The 17,866-nt window shown below is 30.7% G+C and overlaps 1 protein-coding gene across 1 annotated transcript in view; it reads right to left on the bottom strand.

The window, feature by feature from the left end:
* The window catches only part of LOC145332120 (cholinesterase-like), a 59,295-nt gene extending 43,408 nt beyond the window's left edge, over positions 1–15,887 (bottom strand). The window contains exons 1-21 of the mRNA XM_080177063.1: positions 15,751–15,887; positions 14,980–15,047; positions 14,657–14,712; positions 12,002–12,095; positions 11,651–11,726; positions 11,021–11,124; positions 9,971–10,017; positions 8,758–8,887; positions 8,269–8,351; positions 8,020–8,091; positions 7,695–7,791; positions 6,937–7,058; positions 6,514–6,579; positions 5,909–6,020; positions 4,348–4,404; positions 3,604–3,672; positions 3,423–3,499; positions 3,143–3,199; positions 2,615–2,731; positions 681–782; positions 111–165 (exon numbers count right to left, since the gene is read on the bottom strand). Of these exons, the coding sequence (XP_080033189.1) occupies positions 111–165; positions 681–782; positions 2,615–2,731; positions 3,143–3,199; positions 3,423–3,499; positions 3,604–3,672; positions 4,348–4,404; positions 5,909–6,020; positions 6,514–6,579; positions 6,937–7,058; positions 7,695–7,791; positions 8,020–8,091; positions 8,269–8,351; positions 8,758–8,887; positions 9,971–10,017; positions 11,021–11,124; positions 11,651–11,726; positions 12,002–12,095; positions 14,657–14,712; positions 14,980–15,047; positions 15,751–15,772 (1,683 nt within the window). The 5' untranslated portion in view covers positions 15,773–15,887. The remainder of the gene's footprint in view (positions 1–110; positions 166–680; positions 783–2,614; positions 2,732–3,142; positions 3,200–3,422; positions 3,500–3,603; positions 3,673–4,347; positions 4,405–5,908; positions 6,021–6,513; positions 6,580–6,936; positions 7,059–7,694; positions 7,792–8,019; positions 8,092–8,268; positions 8,352–8,757; positions 8,888–9,970; positions 10,018–11,020; positions 11,125–11,650; positions 11,727–12,001; positions 12,096–14,656; positions 14,713–14,979; positions 15,048–15,750) is intronic.
* Between the last annotated feature and the right edge of the window lie 1,979 nt (positions 15,888–17,866).

A 17,866-nucleotide genomic window follows, 5' to 3' on the forward strand; every position in this document is an offset into this window, starting at 1 on the left:
TAAATAGAATAGGTAGGCCAAAAGCATTGACATCCATCGCCATTTTGCTAGGGCACTATATATAGATAGCTAAAAACCTTGCTGCAGAGTGCATTATGAAAGTATCCTACCTCATATTCGGTTGTGTTTGGTGATGGAGAATTTGGTTCTGCCATTTCATTCAACCTTTAAACATTCAGCTGTAACTGTTTGTAAGAATTTATAACTCTAAAAAACTCTTAGAAAAGCAAAAATCCGTCAAAAATGAATAATGTAATTATTTTACTAATAATAAATAGGGATATTTTTGCAGACGAAAACCGTTTTTTACATTTTGTTATGTACGAGATACGGGTAACGAAATTTGAGACGATTTTTTTACTTATAATTTTTAGAAACCTGACCTTATCCAAAGAATTTTATAACTAACTATTATATAAAATGTCATACGCTTTACATTATACGAAGGAAGAAAATTTTACATGAATTTATTTACCAAAGAAAAGCATTATCCTAGGATATGCGACAATTTATAGCTAACTCATGCGAACGAAAGGAAAAGATTTGTAAAATGTTTCAACCAATGAGATGTCTTGAATGTACTGTCTGTATTCTCCTATTGTCTTATTTGGACAATATGTCTCTAGAGTATCTCTATTCTGTTTTATGTAACAACTTTATTATCAACATGATGCACAAACCTTGAAAGTAGATTATTCCAAAAGTTGGCAACTCTATCTTTGTATTTGGTTTCAGGGCTGCCAGAAACTAAGTTTATATAACTCTGTCCCTCACTCTCATACCTAGAGGTTTGTTCACTTTTATTTAATTGGTAACTCTGTCTTTGTTTTAGGGGTGCCAGGATTATCAGGGATATAAAAGGATAAGACAATTGTCAATAGCCGATAAATTGATGTACATTCCCAATAATGATTCACAAAATTACCCGTCCTGTAGCGTAAAATTAGTTTTTGAAACGTTTAAACACTCAACTTAATAAACCAACCCATCAAAATTTACTAAAGTCTCCAAAGACGTGACTATAAAACTTTGGGGTTTATTGTAATAAACAGCCCATTGTCCCCTCTCTCTCTCTGGGTGCCAGGTTTATGTAGTTATGTCCCACACTGATATACTTGAATTAATAAAATGGTTCTACAAACCTCCTAATATTTAATGGGATGGAGAAATATTGAAATTAATGAGTTAATTAATTGGCAAATAAGTGTATGGTAACAAACTTTTGATTTATTTTTTCTCGTCCAAAAGCTGCTGTTCTACTCTTTATTTGAAGTCAAGGCAATATTTTCAGATGAATCATTCAAAATCCTAACAAAATATTAATAATATTTCTAATTTAAAAACATTTTTGATGGATGGCATAATGGCATTCATATAAACATGTCTTTATGTGTGATATTAATAATAATAATGAAAGAGTTGGATCATATTTCCTAATATTACTCAGCTTATGCAAATACATTCAAGTTCAGTTTATTCAGGTCACAAAATTATGAATATCGGAAAAGTTTTATAACATCTCTGTCTCGTAGTTCTATTGGCATGTTATAATCTGCCTAACGATTAAGGTTTTGCATGACTTTCATAAAGATCAAACTCCATTCCCTATACAACTTCTTGTCTTAAAAAAGATTTTATGGGAAAATATACAAAACTTTGACACGTTTCTTAATGGCTAGTTTAAGTATTCAACCTCACTAACAGAGAAAATTCGGCTTCATTGAAAGTGTGACAATATTGAAATTGTATCGCGTATGCCAAACATGAATGGGGAATAATACGCTGGGTTAGCAACCGCCAGGGATTCAACTATCCACAGTCCGCCTGGAGTATTTTTATTAATCTGTAGCCACCAACGCTAATGTGTTGATTATGGCAGCCTAAAATTCAACTTCAGCCACGCATTTTTTAAAAATCTTAGCTACAGCCGCTAAAAACTAAAACATTACTCTACCGTCTCTCAAAATCTTCAGTAAAATTGCAATTTTTTTGAATAATCCGTACTTAAAAAGGAGGCTGCCGAGCTATTATATCCTGATTATATGATAATGTCCGACGATGTAAATGTTTTTAATAATATTTACGTATTATGAAAACCTTATGTAAGATAGTAAATTATTGCCATTTATTAAATATTTAGGGGACTAGCTTTCACATTACTCTGTAGGATATTTTTGGGCATGATGAGACAGTTGGGAGTTTGGGTTGTAGTTACATATGGTTCTCCTTTACAGTGTAAATCGCCCTTGAAAAAAACTTTTAAAAATCTTATTAATACTTAATTGGAAAGTTGAGAGTCGACTTACATCCACCCCTCTTCCCTTAATTTAAGTGCTACTTAAGTTATACCCGAGTAGTAAGCTTGTATAGGTATGATGATAGTTATTTTATCGCATCTAATTATGGACAGCTTTTAGTATATATAAAAAAAATTAAAGATTAAAACTAGTTTTTTAGCCCCTAGGGGCTGAGGGCCGGGCTAAAAACTTATTTAAATTTTTGATTTTTATTATATTTTAATACGATGCTACACATGATTTTTAGTATGGCAGAAACCGGTGCTAATTCACCGGATTTTTATCGGTTCGAAGCGATACTGGAAAATGTTTTATACCTATTCCATTGTGTTGATGTGGATGGTTTGCCAAATTTTACAAACTGAATGATCCAATCCTGCACCCTCAGGCTTTCCCTCTCTTCATCTCGTGTCATTTGTCTACCTCCATTTAGCCTGATAAAAAAAGTGTCATTATTATAAAATAAATCTAAAAATATATATGTAAAACCAGACAACTATCTGTAACCCCTTGTTTGGGTCCTTTTTCGTGTGCTAGCAAATTGTTTTTTGCTAATTTTGAGCGACTTGTCTGTGTTAGAACTACCGACGCTATTGAATTATTTTCAAATACCCAATTGAAAGTCTGCACAGGGTCCTCTGGGTGGGGACATACAGTTATTTAACCACTTTCCAATAATATCTACTTTTTCTCTAATATCATGCCAAATTATTCTACAAACATGTCTCTTTGCCTAAAGATATATTCCCCCATCCCTTTACAACCCCAAAAAAAGTTTGAACGTCTTTGATTGATAAGTATAAAAGCTTTACTTTTTCTCGGCCGCTTGATATAATAATCATTACCTTGTGTATTGAGAGTTTCCAAATAAAAGGGAATAAAATGACTTTAGGTCTGCAGTTCTATAAATATATGAATATTTGTTAAAAATGTTAATTTCGTTGATTTTCTATTGTTGCAAAACTTTTGTAGATTTTTTTGTACTTGATTACAAGCCATTGAAAAAATAAGATATCAATGATTTTTTCCTTTAGAGGGTAAATAGGTTAAATTTAAGCAATACTTAGACTATTAGAAGAAGAAAAAAACTCCTTGAACAAATACAAAATATTTTTAACATTATACCTAAAGGTTGAAAATTTGTAATCATTTACAAAATGAAACACCTCAAATCTTGCATCAGAAAGTTGATTAAGAGTTGCCTGAAATTTTAGAAAATATAGAACAAGTATAATGCATTGCATACATAATATTTATACGGTTTTATTTCCTCATCTGATTTATAACTAATAATGGTGAAACTTACCTTTATTGGAGAAACAAAAGCATAATCAGTGAAAAATTGTTCCAACCTCTCCAATAACTTTTCTTTTTCCTAAGATAGCATTTTTTCAAGGATAAGTATTCTCATATTTGTGTTGAGGCAAATTGTAAATTCAAAAAAGATGATAAAAATTCTCACAAAAGAAAATAGTTCTGTGTGAAGTTTTAATAAAACATTAGAAGATTTTTACAAAAATAATACTTTTCCTGTCTGTTTTTTCATGAATGTCAAAACTGTATTAATGAAATATATTTTAATTTCCTCTAGGTCAAAGGATACAAAAGGAATTAGAAATAATTTTTTTTATATTTTTAACATTTTTTTTTTTTTGATAATAGTTAATAGTTGATTAAAAATTACACTGACTGTTTTTATATGAAAAACAATATTTTATAAACTATCAGATTTAAGTTTTAATTAAGTATCAAATAAGTATCTTTTTTGATCATACTAAAACGTTTAATCATTGGACTTTATGCGTTTTAGTCTTTTATTTAGTTTATTTAGAAAATATCTATTATATTTAAATTCCAAGAAAATAGCTTAAAACCACTGTAGGGCCATTAGCTATATTCCCTGAAGAGTAGAGCCCAATCGGTTTAGTGGTTACTGAGATCTTAAGCTTCAGACGGACGGACAGACAAACTGACAGACGGACGGACAGCTATCGTTCTACTTTGTGTTTTAGACTATTTTATTCTAAGTACCACAGGATATATGAAGTACCTGACTGATCTGATATTGATTGTCAGCTTCAGGGAAATATTGTTGCATCAGCATCTCCTAGAATAGATAGTTAGATAGATAGTTAGGTAGATAGTTAGATAGATAGTTATATAGATAGTTAGATAGATATTTAGAAAGACAGTTAGATTAGTTAAATAAGTTTGATAGATAAATAGATATAATACATACATACACTAGATAGTGAGATAGATAAAAAAGAAACATACACAATATAAACTAGATGGTTAAATGAATACGCATAAAAATACATAGGGGTTAGGCACTTTAAAAACCTATAAGATGGTCTAAAATAGGTTAAGTTAGGTTAAGTGTCCACTCTGACGTTTGTCCACTCCGACGTTTGGGACTCCTGCGTTTGTCGTAGGACCAGATACATTAATTTACTAAATAGATGGTTGGGTAGAAAAAAATGTATTTTTAAATAGATGGATGGATTGAAAACTAGATGGATTCATGAATACATATGTTTAATATAATTTTTAAATTGTAGGAAGTCAATGCTGAATAGACATTAAGTAGACACTTGGCAAAAGATAATATAATAAAAGAATTGATAAATCAGCACATCCTAAATTTGATTCTTCAAGTTGCCATAGAAAGTTATGTAAAAGAATTTTAATTGAAAAGTTGTGAATAGCGAAGTTACTCAAATAATCCTAATATCTTTCTGTCAGCCAGGTAAATGAAAATTTCTTTACAAATGATCTACTAAATAACTTACTTGATTCGTCAGTCTGTCTGCAATGCTCTAGAGGACATAAAATTTCTATAGGGGAAATGTGTTTTTCTTTCCTACTAAAGGGTGTTTAAAAAAAGACCAATCGCTTCACTCTTTTCAATATAAACCCTAGAGTTTTGGTCAAAAACTAACAAAAAATGACCCAAATCAAGTCCAAGAAATGATTATGAGGAAGCACTATTGAATTTTGATTTCTACTCACCTCTTCTGAGCACTACAGCTCGAGTCCTAGCCCTTGTGGAAAATTTATCTCTACGTGGAGAGCGCATATTTTATTACAAATTAAAACAGTTTAGTCTTTTTTTAAAAGAATAAACTGTCTAAAGTTCTTGAAATCTTGTAGATAGACCCTATAATGTTTAGAGTTTTTGATGGGGCATATAAAGACCTTTCTATAGACGCCTTAATCAGATTTCTGACTCAATCATTGCCAGTTTGGCATAAAAAAGACAGACCCATCAAACATTGAGCCATGACTGCTCTGACTTTTTAAAAAAGAACAAACAGTCTTAAGTACTTAAAATCTTGTAGATACAACACATAATGTTTCTTTTTAAGGATTTTTCTTTCCCACTTCTTCTCTCATCTCCCACATTTCTATGACGTCACTTGGCTGATTTTTGAGTCACTTTGTCCGACTACGTTAATCTAGATCCTCTGAGTCTCAAGAAAACTTTAGACGGTCCGATGGCTTTTATAAAACATTTCACTTTGAGACTTAAAACATTGAAACTAAGCTTATGCGTACTACTTAACAATTTGGTTTGAAAATCAATTAAAGATTAAAATTAAAATACTTACATGTATCATTCTGTTATTGACCAGGTTGAAATTATTATGCAATGCTGCTGGTATAAAAGTATTTTCAATTCTGTATGATATGTCCTGGGCCCGAGCAGAATCCAGAAAATAACTAAATAGATAAAAAGTTGGTTTCACAAGAGAGTTAGGCATTATTTTATACAAGTATCAATATATTTTACTAAAATCAATTTGGAACTATTTTTATCTGGCCACTCTTGAGTGTTTAGTACCGCAGTTAAAATATGTGATATTGTTGAATATTCAACCGAACAATTTACATTATTTTTTTTAAATACACATCCTTTCATGCTCCTATTGGGGCTTAGTAATAAGCAAGCCTGTTGAAGGTATTTGATTCTCCTTACTAACTCATGCAACTATAAACTTAAGCATTGAGTCTTTTGTGTGTTAATATTCTTTTTTAAATATAAATAATTCACTTTTTCCTTTTTCTTCTATGAATTTTTAGAGCTTCGCTACTTATGGATAGTGTCATCCTTGTTGTAAGTATAATTTAAATCATCCAAATATCTCTTAACAATTATAAACAGACCAATTTAAACATCAGACTTTTAAAGAAACCCCTCTACTAAATAATTAACCTTAAATATTGAATAACACTTTCTCCATCTTGAATGTTTTCTCCAAACATTATTGGCAATTGATTACTAAATAAAGGAATTTATTATTTAACAGTGCAGCTTCTCTCTAAAAATCTAATAACAACTGTATTTTACAATAACTGCTAAGCCATTAGGGATGTCTAGAAACACTTTCTAGTGAGGGGGGGGGGACGATTCACCATCGTAAATTTTGTAATTATATATTTTTGAAAGGGAAGTTATTGAAGGAACCCTCACTTAAAACAGAAATAAACGTAAAGGGGCTTATAAGAAACTTTAACCATAAATAAGAACAGTATTGCTGGTATCAAGATCTTTTGGTACAAACAGATATTATGTAAGAATTGTTGTAACCCCCATAAAAAACATAAATCATGATATATTTAATAAATAAACAATTACCTGTAAGCAAATCTTTGAACCAATGTTGAAAAGTTAGCTCCCAGATATTGATCTTTAGGATTCAGAAATGTATCATCTACTGGACCAAATAACTGGCTAACATTTCCTCGGGATAAATGGCTCTAAATAAATACATTGTTAGATAAATTCAAAATAATTGGCCTACGTTTTTCTTAAAAATATGGCTATAAATCAATAGATATATAGATCGATAAACTATTGTATTTACACATTAAACAATAATACATTACAATTGATTAATACATAGTTAAAGAGCTAGAATATGCAACTGAAATAAAGTTTGGTACAAAGATAATTTTAGGGATATGTTATCTACAGGACAAAATAATTAACTTACATTTCCCCTTAAAAGGTAGCTATAAATAGATAGATAGATGAATATACATAATATTTAATATATTATTTCATAGATTTATCTAGACATTGCTTGATAGATTGATCAATAGGTTGATAAATATTTTTATAGATAAATTGAATGATCAATTGCTTGATAGCATTATTGATGAATTCATTTGATATATTGATCAATAAATAGTTTATGATCTATAGATTGATTGATAGATTGGTTGATAGATTTATGGATAATTTGATTGATAGATTGATCGGGAAATTGGATATATTGATCAAAAAATATTTAATAGATTGGTTTAAAAATTATTGAAAGATTGTTCTATATGTTGATCTAGAAATTGATTGATATATTGTTATGTATATTATTAGCTATGATATTAATAAACCTCTAAAGCCATGATGATATCTTTAGTAGAAACTTGTTGTAAACAATCCAAAACTTCATTAGTTGATTCTCTTACACAGTCTAGCAGCTGGATAAATCTTAAATAAATAAAATTGCATATATAATATTTTAATGCATATAAATTCAAAATTATTATACTTTTTATTATCATACTAAAAATAAAATTATAGAGAAAAACAATAAGTTAGGTAAATAGATTGGTAGATAGAAATTCTTGACCATGATTGGTATACACTATACAGACATATGGACAGAAAAAATGGATAGCAAGAAAGATATAGATATATATATTTATAAGATATAACCTCAATGCATTATCTTGAGGTTTAACTGAAGTTCCCCAGGGAGAAAGAGGACTTCCTGACACAGATATTACTCTAAATTAAATTAATTTAAATTAAAATGATAATTCTTAATATGATTTTCAATGGTCGAAATTCATTAAATTTACTTGAAATTTTTATAAGATTTCAATAAGAAAGTAATCAATAAATATCTAATTTACGATTCATATAGGAACTCTGTTATCTAATAATGCATTAAATTAAACTGACCTCTTTATGTATGGTGTAGATATTGGAGACAATGCATGGTACAGAGCATCAGATGCGCCTGAACCTGTCCCTAGCACTGTTATCTAAAATAAAGACATGTACAAATAATGTAGCCATCCACTTGGCAAATCCACCTCTGACCAACCCATCTACACCCCCTTGTTGTATATTACTCGGGTTTGGTTTAAGGAGTATCAAAAATCGCAACGGGTTTCTCAAATTTTCGAGTTCTATTCTGACAACCACCTGGTAAAAGTCTGTGCAAGCCACTGGTCTGAAGCCAATAGTTGATTATAGTGACAAGCTACAAATTGCTCACTGTTAAAAAAAAGCATATGAAAAGAAATAAAAGGTTACCAATGCGGTTAAAAAACTTTTTGATTGATCAATAAAAATTAAACCTACAGCTAAGTTCATATTTTTAGCAGCCAGCGGGCATAGCTTTTAATGTTTTGTGTGCACTGATTAAATAATATGATTTGTTTTAACCTGATTAGGATCCCCTCCCAGGTATTGTATATACAGATAAACCCAATAAAGAGCATAATACTGGTCCAGCAGGCCAAGGTTTCCAGGCATTACTGGATTCTCTAGGCTCAGAAATCCAAACACATTCAGTCTATAAAAAAATATGTTGAAATCTTAGAGCTTTAAGATTTTTTTTTAATGTTTCAATGCCTTTTTTAACATTTTTTTAGATATAAGATAACCTAAAATTAGAAACATAGAATTTTTGTATTATGTATTCTATGTAGAAAACAAGACAGTTGTTTGAAATAGAAGGATATGTTATTGGTGAAGTCCCTTTCGTGGCAACGCTTCTAAATGGTCGATTCTTCGTTTTTTTTCACAGTAGCTTTTCTCCTATTTCTAGCCCCGGCAGGGGGATCAAACCCTGCGGGACCAATTGCCTAACCCTGTGGGGCAATCACCTAACTCAATATAACCAAACCTAACCTAAAATAACCTATCAAAAGCCATTTTAAAAATACGACGAAAGGGACTATTCCCGATTTCTCTAACCAATTTGCAACCATTCTATCACTTTGTATATAAACTAGCGGCTTCGTTCCTAGCCTCTAGGGGCTTTGCCCCAAGAGGTGATAAAAAAAATTAAGGCGAAATTCGTTTAAGGACCAAGAAAATCTTAAGAAAAGAAAAAAATGGGGGGGGGGATTTTTTTGTTTTTTGGGGGGGTTAGGGGTGTCCCACCCCCCAAGAAAATAGCTTAAAACCACCACAGGACCAATAGGTATATACCCTGAAGAGTAGAATCCGATCGGTTCAGTGGTTACCGAGATCTTAAGGGACAGACAGACAGACAGACAGACGGACAGACAGACATCGTTTTACTTTGTATTATAGATTTGAAGAATAGTTTATGAAAAAAAAGGATCAACTTATCTTTAACACTTATCTGTCTACTTCAGAAATTTGCTTTTTATGGGTTTTATCATCCTTTAAATTATTCTTTAATATAAAGTAGCAAGCTGTTTTGTTTGTCCTATAAGATCACGCTTAAAACTTAAGCCTAATAAAGCCTCACATAGGTCCCGGGATGATTATGCTTTTATTAAAACTAAGTCTTCGAATGGTTTTCAGATATTTTTCTGAATGCAGAGCTCTTAGATGTTAGGGACGCAGCTACCAGTGTATATGTGAATAAAACAAAACAAAAAAACACAAATCTGGATAATATTACCTATATGAAACTTTGACAACAACAACATTCTGGTAGCTTACTAAATCCTGAATAAAAATATATTGGTAAAATCTCTCGTATTTATTTTGAACACCCATTTCCCATAAAGCCAAATTAGATTTTATATAGTCAAAAAAAACTGTTTAATGGTATTGGAAATAATTAGGATTTGTTTCTTTAAATTTGCTTTATGCCTAGCAATGCAGGCTTTTCTCAACGATTCTAACCTAGCAGCATGGAGTATGGAGTGGGGTTTTGGGGGTATCTTATGGTCTTTTAAGAAATAGTGCCAAAGATACATTAATTTCAAACTTGGATCAATTTATCTACCAAAAGCTAGACAAATTTACAACAAAACAATTTATCTATAAAATGTTTTAAGCCTTTAAGATGAAAATATAATGATTTTTTCGGGTCATGTGAAGGAAACAAAACTGCGGGTTTCGCCGTAATTTTACAGTATCTTTTAAAAGGTTATTTTAGGTTAGGTTAGGGGATTTCCCATCAGGGTTAGGTAATTGGCCTAGCAGGGTTAGAGCCCCCGCAGTGGCTAGAAATAGTAGAAAAGCTACTGTGAAAATATGACGAAACACGCAACTTCGTTTCCTACACATGGCCCTATATATTTTTCTTCCTAGCAGCGCAACTACCCTGGTATATATTTTTAAGATTAAAAACGTATCTTGTATAAACCTAATTTTACTTTTGTTATTCTATTATATACATCAGTAAGTTTTTTTTGTCTGAACTTTAAGAATTAAATATTTATCAATCTGATTAGATATTCCTTTTAAGGGAAGCCTCACATAGAAACAAGGATGGTTTCATGCTATTTTATTTTTTATTCAAGTCTTGGGATGGCGTTTCTTTCTTAGTTTTTTTTCTGCCCTTCTTTACACATATAAAACTAGTAGATGCTAGGGATTCGTCCGTTAGTTATTCAATAATATTAATCAATGATCTAATTTCAGATAATTTTTTTAAAGTTCTACTTTTAGCAAATTGGTACTTTTAGCCAACTAATTGATATAGTTTTTATGGGTAATTTACCTCTGGATATAATTGAATATTATCCTGTGTATGAAGGTCTCCATGTATCACAAATATGACAGCAAGAAGTTCATCTCTACCAGAAGGCAACGTTGGGGTCCAAACTGTAATCAAATAATGAATTCTTAATTACAGGAAAATTATTTTTTGAAGACAGTTAAAGATTAATTATTGTTGGTCATGCTACTATTGTTATCAATCTAGAAATGGGTAATGACAAGAAGTCAAATCTTTGATAATGACAATTTAAAAGATAGAGTAAAAATGAAAAATGGGTTGTAAAATTTTGGACGCTAAACTATGATGGAAAAAAGTAGTTCTTAAAATAACTGAGGGAATGAATAAATAAAAGCCCTACCGTCGGTTAATCACTGAAGATAAAAGACACTTGTAAAGATGCAATATATCACAGCGATGCTTTCCCTTAAAGTGCCCGTTAAGCACTAAAACAGCCCCTCTCTTATTCTTTAAAACGATTAAAAATAACATGGGTTGGTTAGTTTTTTTTTCTTCTATGCCTGAGCCCTAAAAGTACCCTCACCCTTCACATTATTTCCAATTTATTTTTAAACAAAAAGAGGGGTTCCAGTGCTCAATATCAACTTTGATGGAATACGCCAAAAAGTGTACCTGTCAAATGTAGACAATCTTCTCTGTAATTGGTGATTGTGTTAACAAATGGTTGAGGACAGGGTGGACCGTCTTCCTACAGAACAACAAGTATATCAGAGGTAATAAAACTATAAATATGCATTTTTGTGGGTCAAATCTTTTATATGTGTATGTACTATCGGCCACTAGGGGCACTTGAGGACGGGGGGAGTTGAATTTTGTAACTCAATATTTTATCTTAGATTTAAAAAGAAACGGAATAAAAAAAATTTTATCGGAGATTTTTTTTTTTTTTTTTGGGGGGGGAGGTCAATCTTCCAATAATTTTATGTCTATCTATCCGCCTATCTACAAACTATCTTTGCTTACCTGGACAGCCTTAGTACTACTCCAGGAGCTGGTAAAAGGACCTGCAGGACGAAATCTTTTGTTCCCTTCTGGAATCTCGGCATATTGAATTCCCCTTTTTCATAAAATAAATATGTTTTTTATTATATTTCTGGCGGCCATAAGTGTAGTAGACCCTATTCGCTTAAACTGTATAAAGGCATAATACATAATTTGAACAAAACTGTACTGCCACTATTGGTCCCTGTCAACATATTTAAAAAGCCACACCCGTCAAAGGAAGTGATTATGTCCTACCCGTCCTTGATCTATACACAATGGAGTGTGTATAGATGTATCAAAAACATGATTTGGTTTAATCATGTTAAGGTAACAAAGTCGTGCTATTACATGGTTTGTAACCCCCCCCCCATGCTCCCTTTTACTGCACATAAATTAGTTCTAATATTTTTGAGATTTGAGAAATAAGGTAGTTAAATGAAAGTATGAAGTCTTAAATTGCCTTAATCTACAGACAATTGAGTAATAATAGAAATGTCATAATAATAATTTATTCAGAATTTGTTTTATGTTCGAATCTTGGTTGAACTAAGTAAGAAATAAAATCTAACAATTCTAATTGGGAAGCAATGTAATTTATAACTAAAAAGAAAGTATCTATAGCAATTATGATTTTTAAAGTTATAAAAATCCGTTTATAAACATAGATGTTTCAAATATTTGATACTCGTCAGTCAGATGTACTTACCAATTTGTTAAGTAGATTCGATATTAAAAATAACTTATTCTGTACTTATGGAGCAGCTTTCAAAATGATTTGAAATCTATGATACATAGGGGACACAGAGATGGGTTTTTGAGTCAAGAATGCCGCGTTTTTTCGACATTTTTTTAGACCTGTCGTCTTCCGTCAATCAATTATTATTATGAAAATGCCTCGAAGTATTTAAACAGAGTATACAACTATTTATTTAATTATTTCGCTTTTGTTGTTACGGCTTTTATAGAAGAAAAATAAATAAACTTAAATCCATTTTGGCTTTATATTAGTTAATGCATCTTTTTAGAGCTTTATTAGACATTATGCAAATGGCTAAAATAAATTTTTTAAAATTTTTAATTTCTAAGTTGTATACTCTGTTTATATCCTACGAGGCATTTTCATAATAATGATTGATTGACGGAAGACGACAGGTCTAAAAAATGTCGAAAAAAACGCGGCATTCTTGACTTATTATAAACGGATGAAGTAATATCTACTCATCATAAAACACATCTATACTTCAACATATGGATTTAGTACATAACAGGTGTTTATTTATGTAAATTTATCTTTTCACAAAAACTTTCATTTTCAAAATTATGTTCATATAAAAAAATTCTAAATACAACAAGAAGGGCTTTGATTCAAAAATGTCCAAGCTGTTAATCTTTTTTTATTTAACAACTGGAGTTTAATTTTTAATAGATGGGAGGGTTAATATCTAATATACTTGTAATTATATGTTGGGCCAGATGATAATAACCCCCTTTTACCCCTCCCCCAGGTCCAACTTACTTTGTCTGCCAGTCCTTGGGTCATGCAACAAAAGACATGAACATGTAAAAAAAAATTTAAATACAACAAGAAGGGCTTTGATTCAAGGACGTCCAAGCTGTCATTTTTATTTTTTGTTGGGAAAAAGTCTTAATATGGGGGGAGGTAATAACCAGGTTCAACTTACTTTGTTCATGGATCATGCAAAAAAAGACATATAAACATTTTTGATCAGGGTGTCGTGATTTTTTATCAGTCTTAATATCTTCTATCCTAATTTCCACCTTTCTCTTATTTTTACTTTCTTCTTTATGACCACTGAACATTTTCTTGATTTACTTTGTCTGTTTGTAAATCCATGTTTTTGTGCTTCGCTACTTATGAATGTTGTCATTCTTGTTATTATGTAATTAATTAAATTTAGTTAAGAATCTTTAATTAGCAGATTTTCACCTAACAAAATCATCTTGTTATAGTATTTTGTTCCATTTTTGATGTCTAATGATGAAAAATAAGAAAATGAGACAAACATTGATTAATCAAACAATAGAAAATATACAGAGACAGAGGGGAGAATGGGCTGTTTATTACACTAGTCCCAAAAGTTTTACAATAAAGTTGGCTTATTAACTTTGGGGACTTTTCATTTGTTGGCTGCTTAAGTTGATTGTTCAAAGGTTTCAACCAATACTTGCAATTTACAGATTGAGTAATTTTGTATATTGAGGAGGATGGAAGTCAATTTATCGGCGATAGTCTCATGTCTTTAGATCCCTGGAAAATATAACTTGACAAATAAAAATTTAAAAAAAAATAAAAAAGAATTTATTCTTTTTGACATTTAAACCAACAGAAATCCAATTTCTTGTATTCAAAGCCACTAATTTAAGAAATCAAATTGTATATTTGTCTTAAATGTTGTACATCCCAAATGATGATAAACAAAATAATCATTTCTGTGAATTTAAAATAGTGGTTGAAACGTTTGGACACTCAACTTAATGAACCGACCAATCAAAATTCGATAAAAGTCCCCGTGGTTGTTAAGTCTATGAATAAGAAAACTTTATTAAATATAAGACATTGAGGACTAGTGTAATAAACACCCCAATGTCCCCTCCCTCCCTGCCCTTTCTTACCTAAATGAGTAGATGTACTTTCCATTCACATAATCCTCTCTCCCAAGGAGGCTTCCCTGAAAGTATTAAGAAATAAGAAAAGTATCTGATTTATGAAGTTTAATTTTAGCGACAAAAATTCAATAACTAAACACTTTTCTTTTGTAACGATTCTATAACTAAGGCTAGTCCGTCTGTCTGTGTAAAAAAAAACAGAGGTTAGCTAAGATTGAGGTCTGATTTTTTTAAAATTAAATTCCCTTAATAATAGCATATTTTACATTAATAAGCTTAAAGGCCAACTAATATATTCGTTTATGTTCCATACCTAACTCTAAAATTACCTTTGGAGTATTAACAGTAACTGGTCTATATTGGCCATCAGCATAACTCAATATTATTAAAAGTATACCTATAGTAAACAAGAATTAAGCAGCTTATAGTACTGATAAAAAATAACGTCATATAATACAAATGATCAATGATAGGCAAGTAAACATTTTACCATTGGTCAATATAGATGTATTCTGGCCTATCATTGGCTATTTGTATTGTCAATTTATTAGGCACTATAAGCTGCTTCAACAAGATTGACACATGAAATTGTAAATATTAAAAGCAGCTGATAAGTACTAACTTTTCCTCATAAAATTTGATGTCCACAAGAGAATTGAAGACATATGAACACTGAACCAAGTGAGTTATGGAAGAGATAATTATAGGTTTGTGGAAACTTCACCAAAACATTCAGCCATTTGTCTTTAATAGTAACAGATAAGATGTATTTTCCATATAGACGTTTGATACCCCATTGGGTAAAACAGACAGACCGACTAACCAAGTGAGATATAGAGTAGATGCATCCATTTTATAAGCATAACTACTAAAATTTCATTAAAGTAAATAAAACTTTTCTTACACAAATAAAAAAATTCTTCATAAAATTACAGACAGATAGACGTACCAAGTAAATTAAATAGAAGATAACCAATGACAAGTTTAGACGATCATCATAAAAATTAGGCAACTTTCTTCGATAGTAGCCGAGAAATTCGCCTTTATGTTTTGTTAATGGAATATTTGTTCAAATAAATAAAGATTTTATGTTGACTTACCAAGACAACTGAAAAACTTCATAATGTCAAGGTTTTACATTTTTCTCCATTTATTATAATCTTATTTAATAATTTTATCATTAATTCATTTCATTTAACTTGTACTACTTTCTTACTTCACATAAACCATTAAGCTTAAATCTGAAAACAAGGATGACAACATCCATAAGTAGCGAAGCTCAAAAAGTATGAAATGAAGTTGAGAAAATCACAAAAACGCAAAAATCTAGGAATCAATCTAGCACCCCAAATAACAGACAGATGGACAAAACAATGTATATATTAGATGGGCATATATAATGGAAATCTTCACTAAAAATTTCAGCTGTCTATCTTGAATAGCGTTACGGACGGACTGATTGACGCACTGACTGACGGACGGACTGACGGACAGACAAAGTGAATTATAGAGTAGCTTTGCTACTAAAAAAGAAACTTATGTCAGTTTAGGCAGAGAGAGAGGGGAGACTGTTTATTACGCAAGTCCTCAAAGTTTTTTAATAACGTTTTCTTATTAGTTGGCTAAACAACTTTGGCGACTTTTAATGAATTTTGAATGGTTTGTTTATTAAATGGAATATTCATACGTTTCAATCACTAATTGTAATCTACAGAAGGGTTAATTTTGTGTATCAACATTGGGGATGTACATCAATTAGTCGTCAATTGTCATAGTTTTGTTTAAATCTACCTACACAAATATTGAGACTAGTAAATTGAATTTATTATTATTGCAATTCATGAAAAAAAAAAGTAAATCGAATACTGATAAACAAACACTGAATTTTGTTTGAATTAGACATTTTTAAAAATGTTGCTTTAAATAATTGGTATGTTACGTAATATTTAAATAAGAACATCATTCTAGTTAAAATAGGAAACGGAATGATTATTTGCAGAATTGGCGAAGCCATATACTTCTAAAAGATATTAAACTAAAGGCGTAACTTTGTAATCATAATAAGCAGAAAATTAAAGTGATTTGAACGGACTAATAGAAAACTACATTGCAATATGGTAGACATTTTCACATGTTGATAATTATTTGGTTTATGGTTTTTAAATTAAGCTTAATAGTTGATCTAATATGAAGGTTATTTACGTCAACATTATTAGCCATTGTTGTACATATACTACATTACTTTAGGTAGGGGGTAGGCAGGTCTATCCTGCACTTTCATTTTTAGTTTTAAAAGAAAAAGTGAAAAGAATCTTTAGGGTACTTCATCCCAAGACAAGTTCTTTGAAGGACGGAGGCACCCTTCCCCAAAATAGTTAAAACCCTCCCACGACCTAGAAAGCTTCACTGTAAAGGAGAACCATATTGGACAAGCAGATCTAGATCTTAAGCTACAGACACATAGACAAACATCATGTTACTTTTATGGATAATTGGAATCATAAAACACTAGCGGAAAATCAACAATGACAGGCATATTGACATACAAATTCAATTATAGAAAATCCATACTTTATTTAACTAAATTGTCACTAAATGTTATGTAAGGTAGAATAAAAATATTACTACCTCAATATCATTACATAAACATTTAATTTTGTCAGATAAAATAGAATAAAAAGTGTTCCTTTTAAATAGCAGACAAACTTAATTTTTATAGCAAATATTTTTGTTTACGCTAATGCTACTGTTTAGATAAGGCAATTGTTATTAAATCTTTATTATAATAACGTTATATCGTTTAATAATGCAAAATAATCACAAGACTGAAAAAAATGTTTGACAGTTCAGCTCCAATGACAACAATTTTCTAATACATGCAACAAATCTAGATAAGTTATTAAAACTGCATGTCAACATGTTACTTTCTGTACCCAAAATATTATATCTGTTAATAGGAAAAAATTGGGGTATGCCTAGACTGTATCTTTTAGCTATTTAATGATATTGACAGTTTTCTAAGATGACCGGATGAAAAAAATGGAAATAGACTAGTAGTAGAGTAGATGTGCATACACTTACGCGAAATGAAATTTGTAAGGGATGTGATAATTTTTGCCTTATTAAATGTTTAGGGAGGAGAGATTTAATTAAAAATTTTATTGAAATCCTAAGTTTACAAACATGTTCTGTCATTTGTTGGCTTACAAACTTGTA

This window comes from Acartia tonsa, chromosome 11, assembly GCF_053477335.1.
Source record: "Acartia tonsa isolate MP-2025a chromosome 11, ASM5347733v1, whole genome shotgun sequence".
Taxonomy (NCBI): Eukaryota; Metazoa; Arthropoda; class Copepoda; order Calanoida; family Acartiidae; genus Acartia; species Acartia tonsa.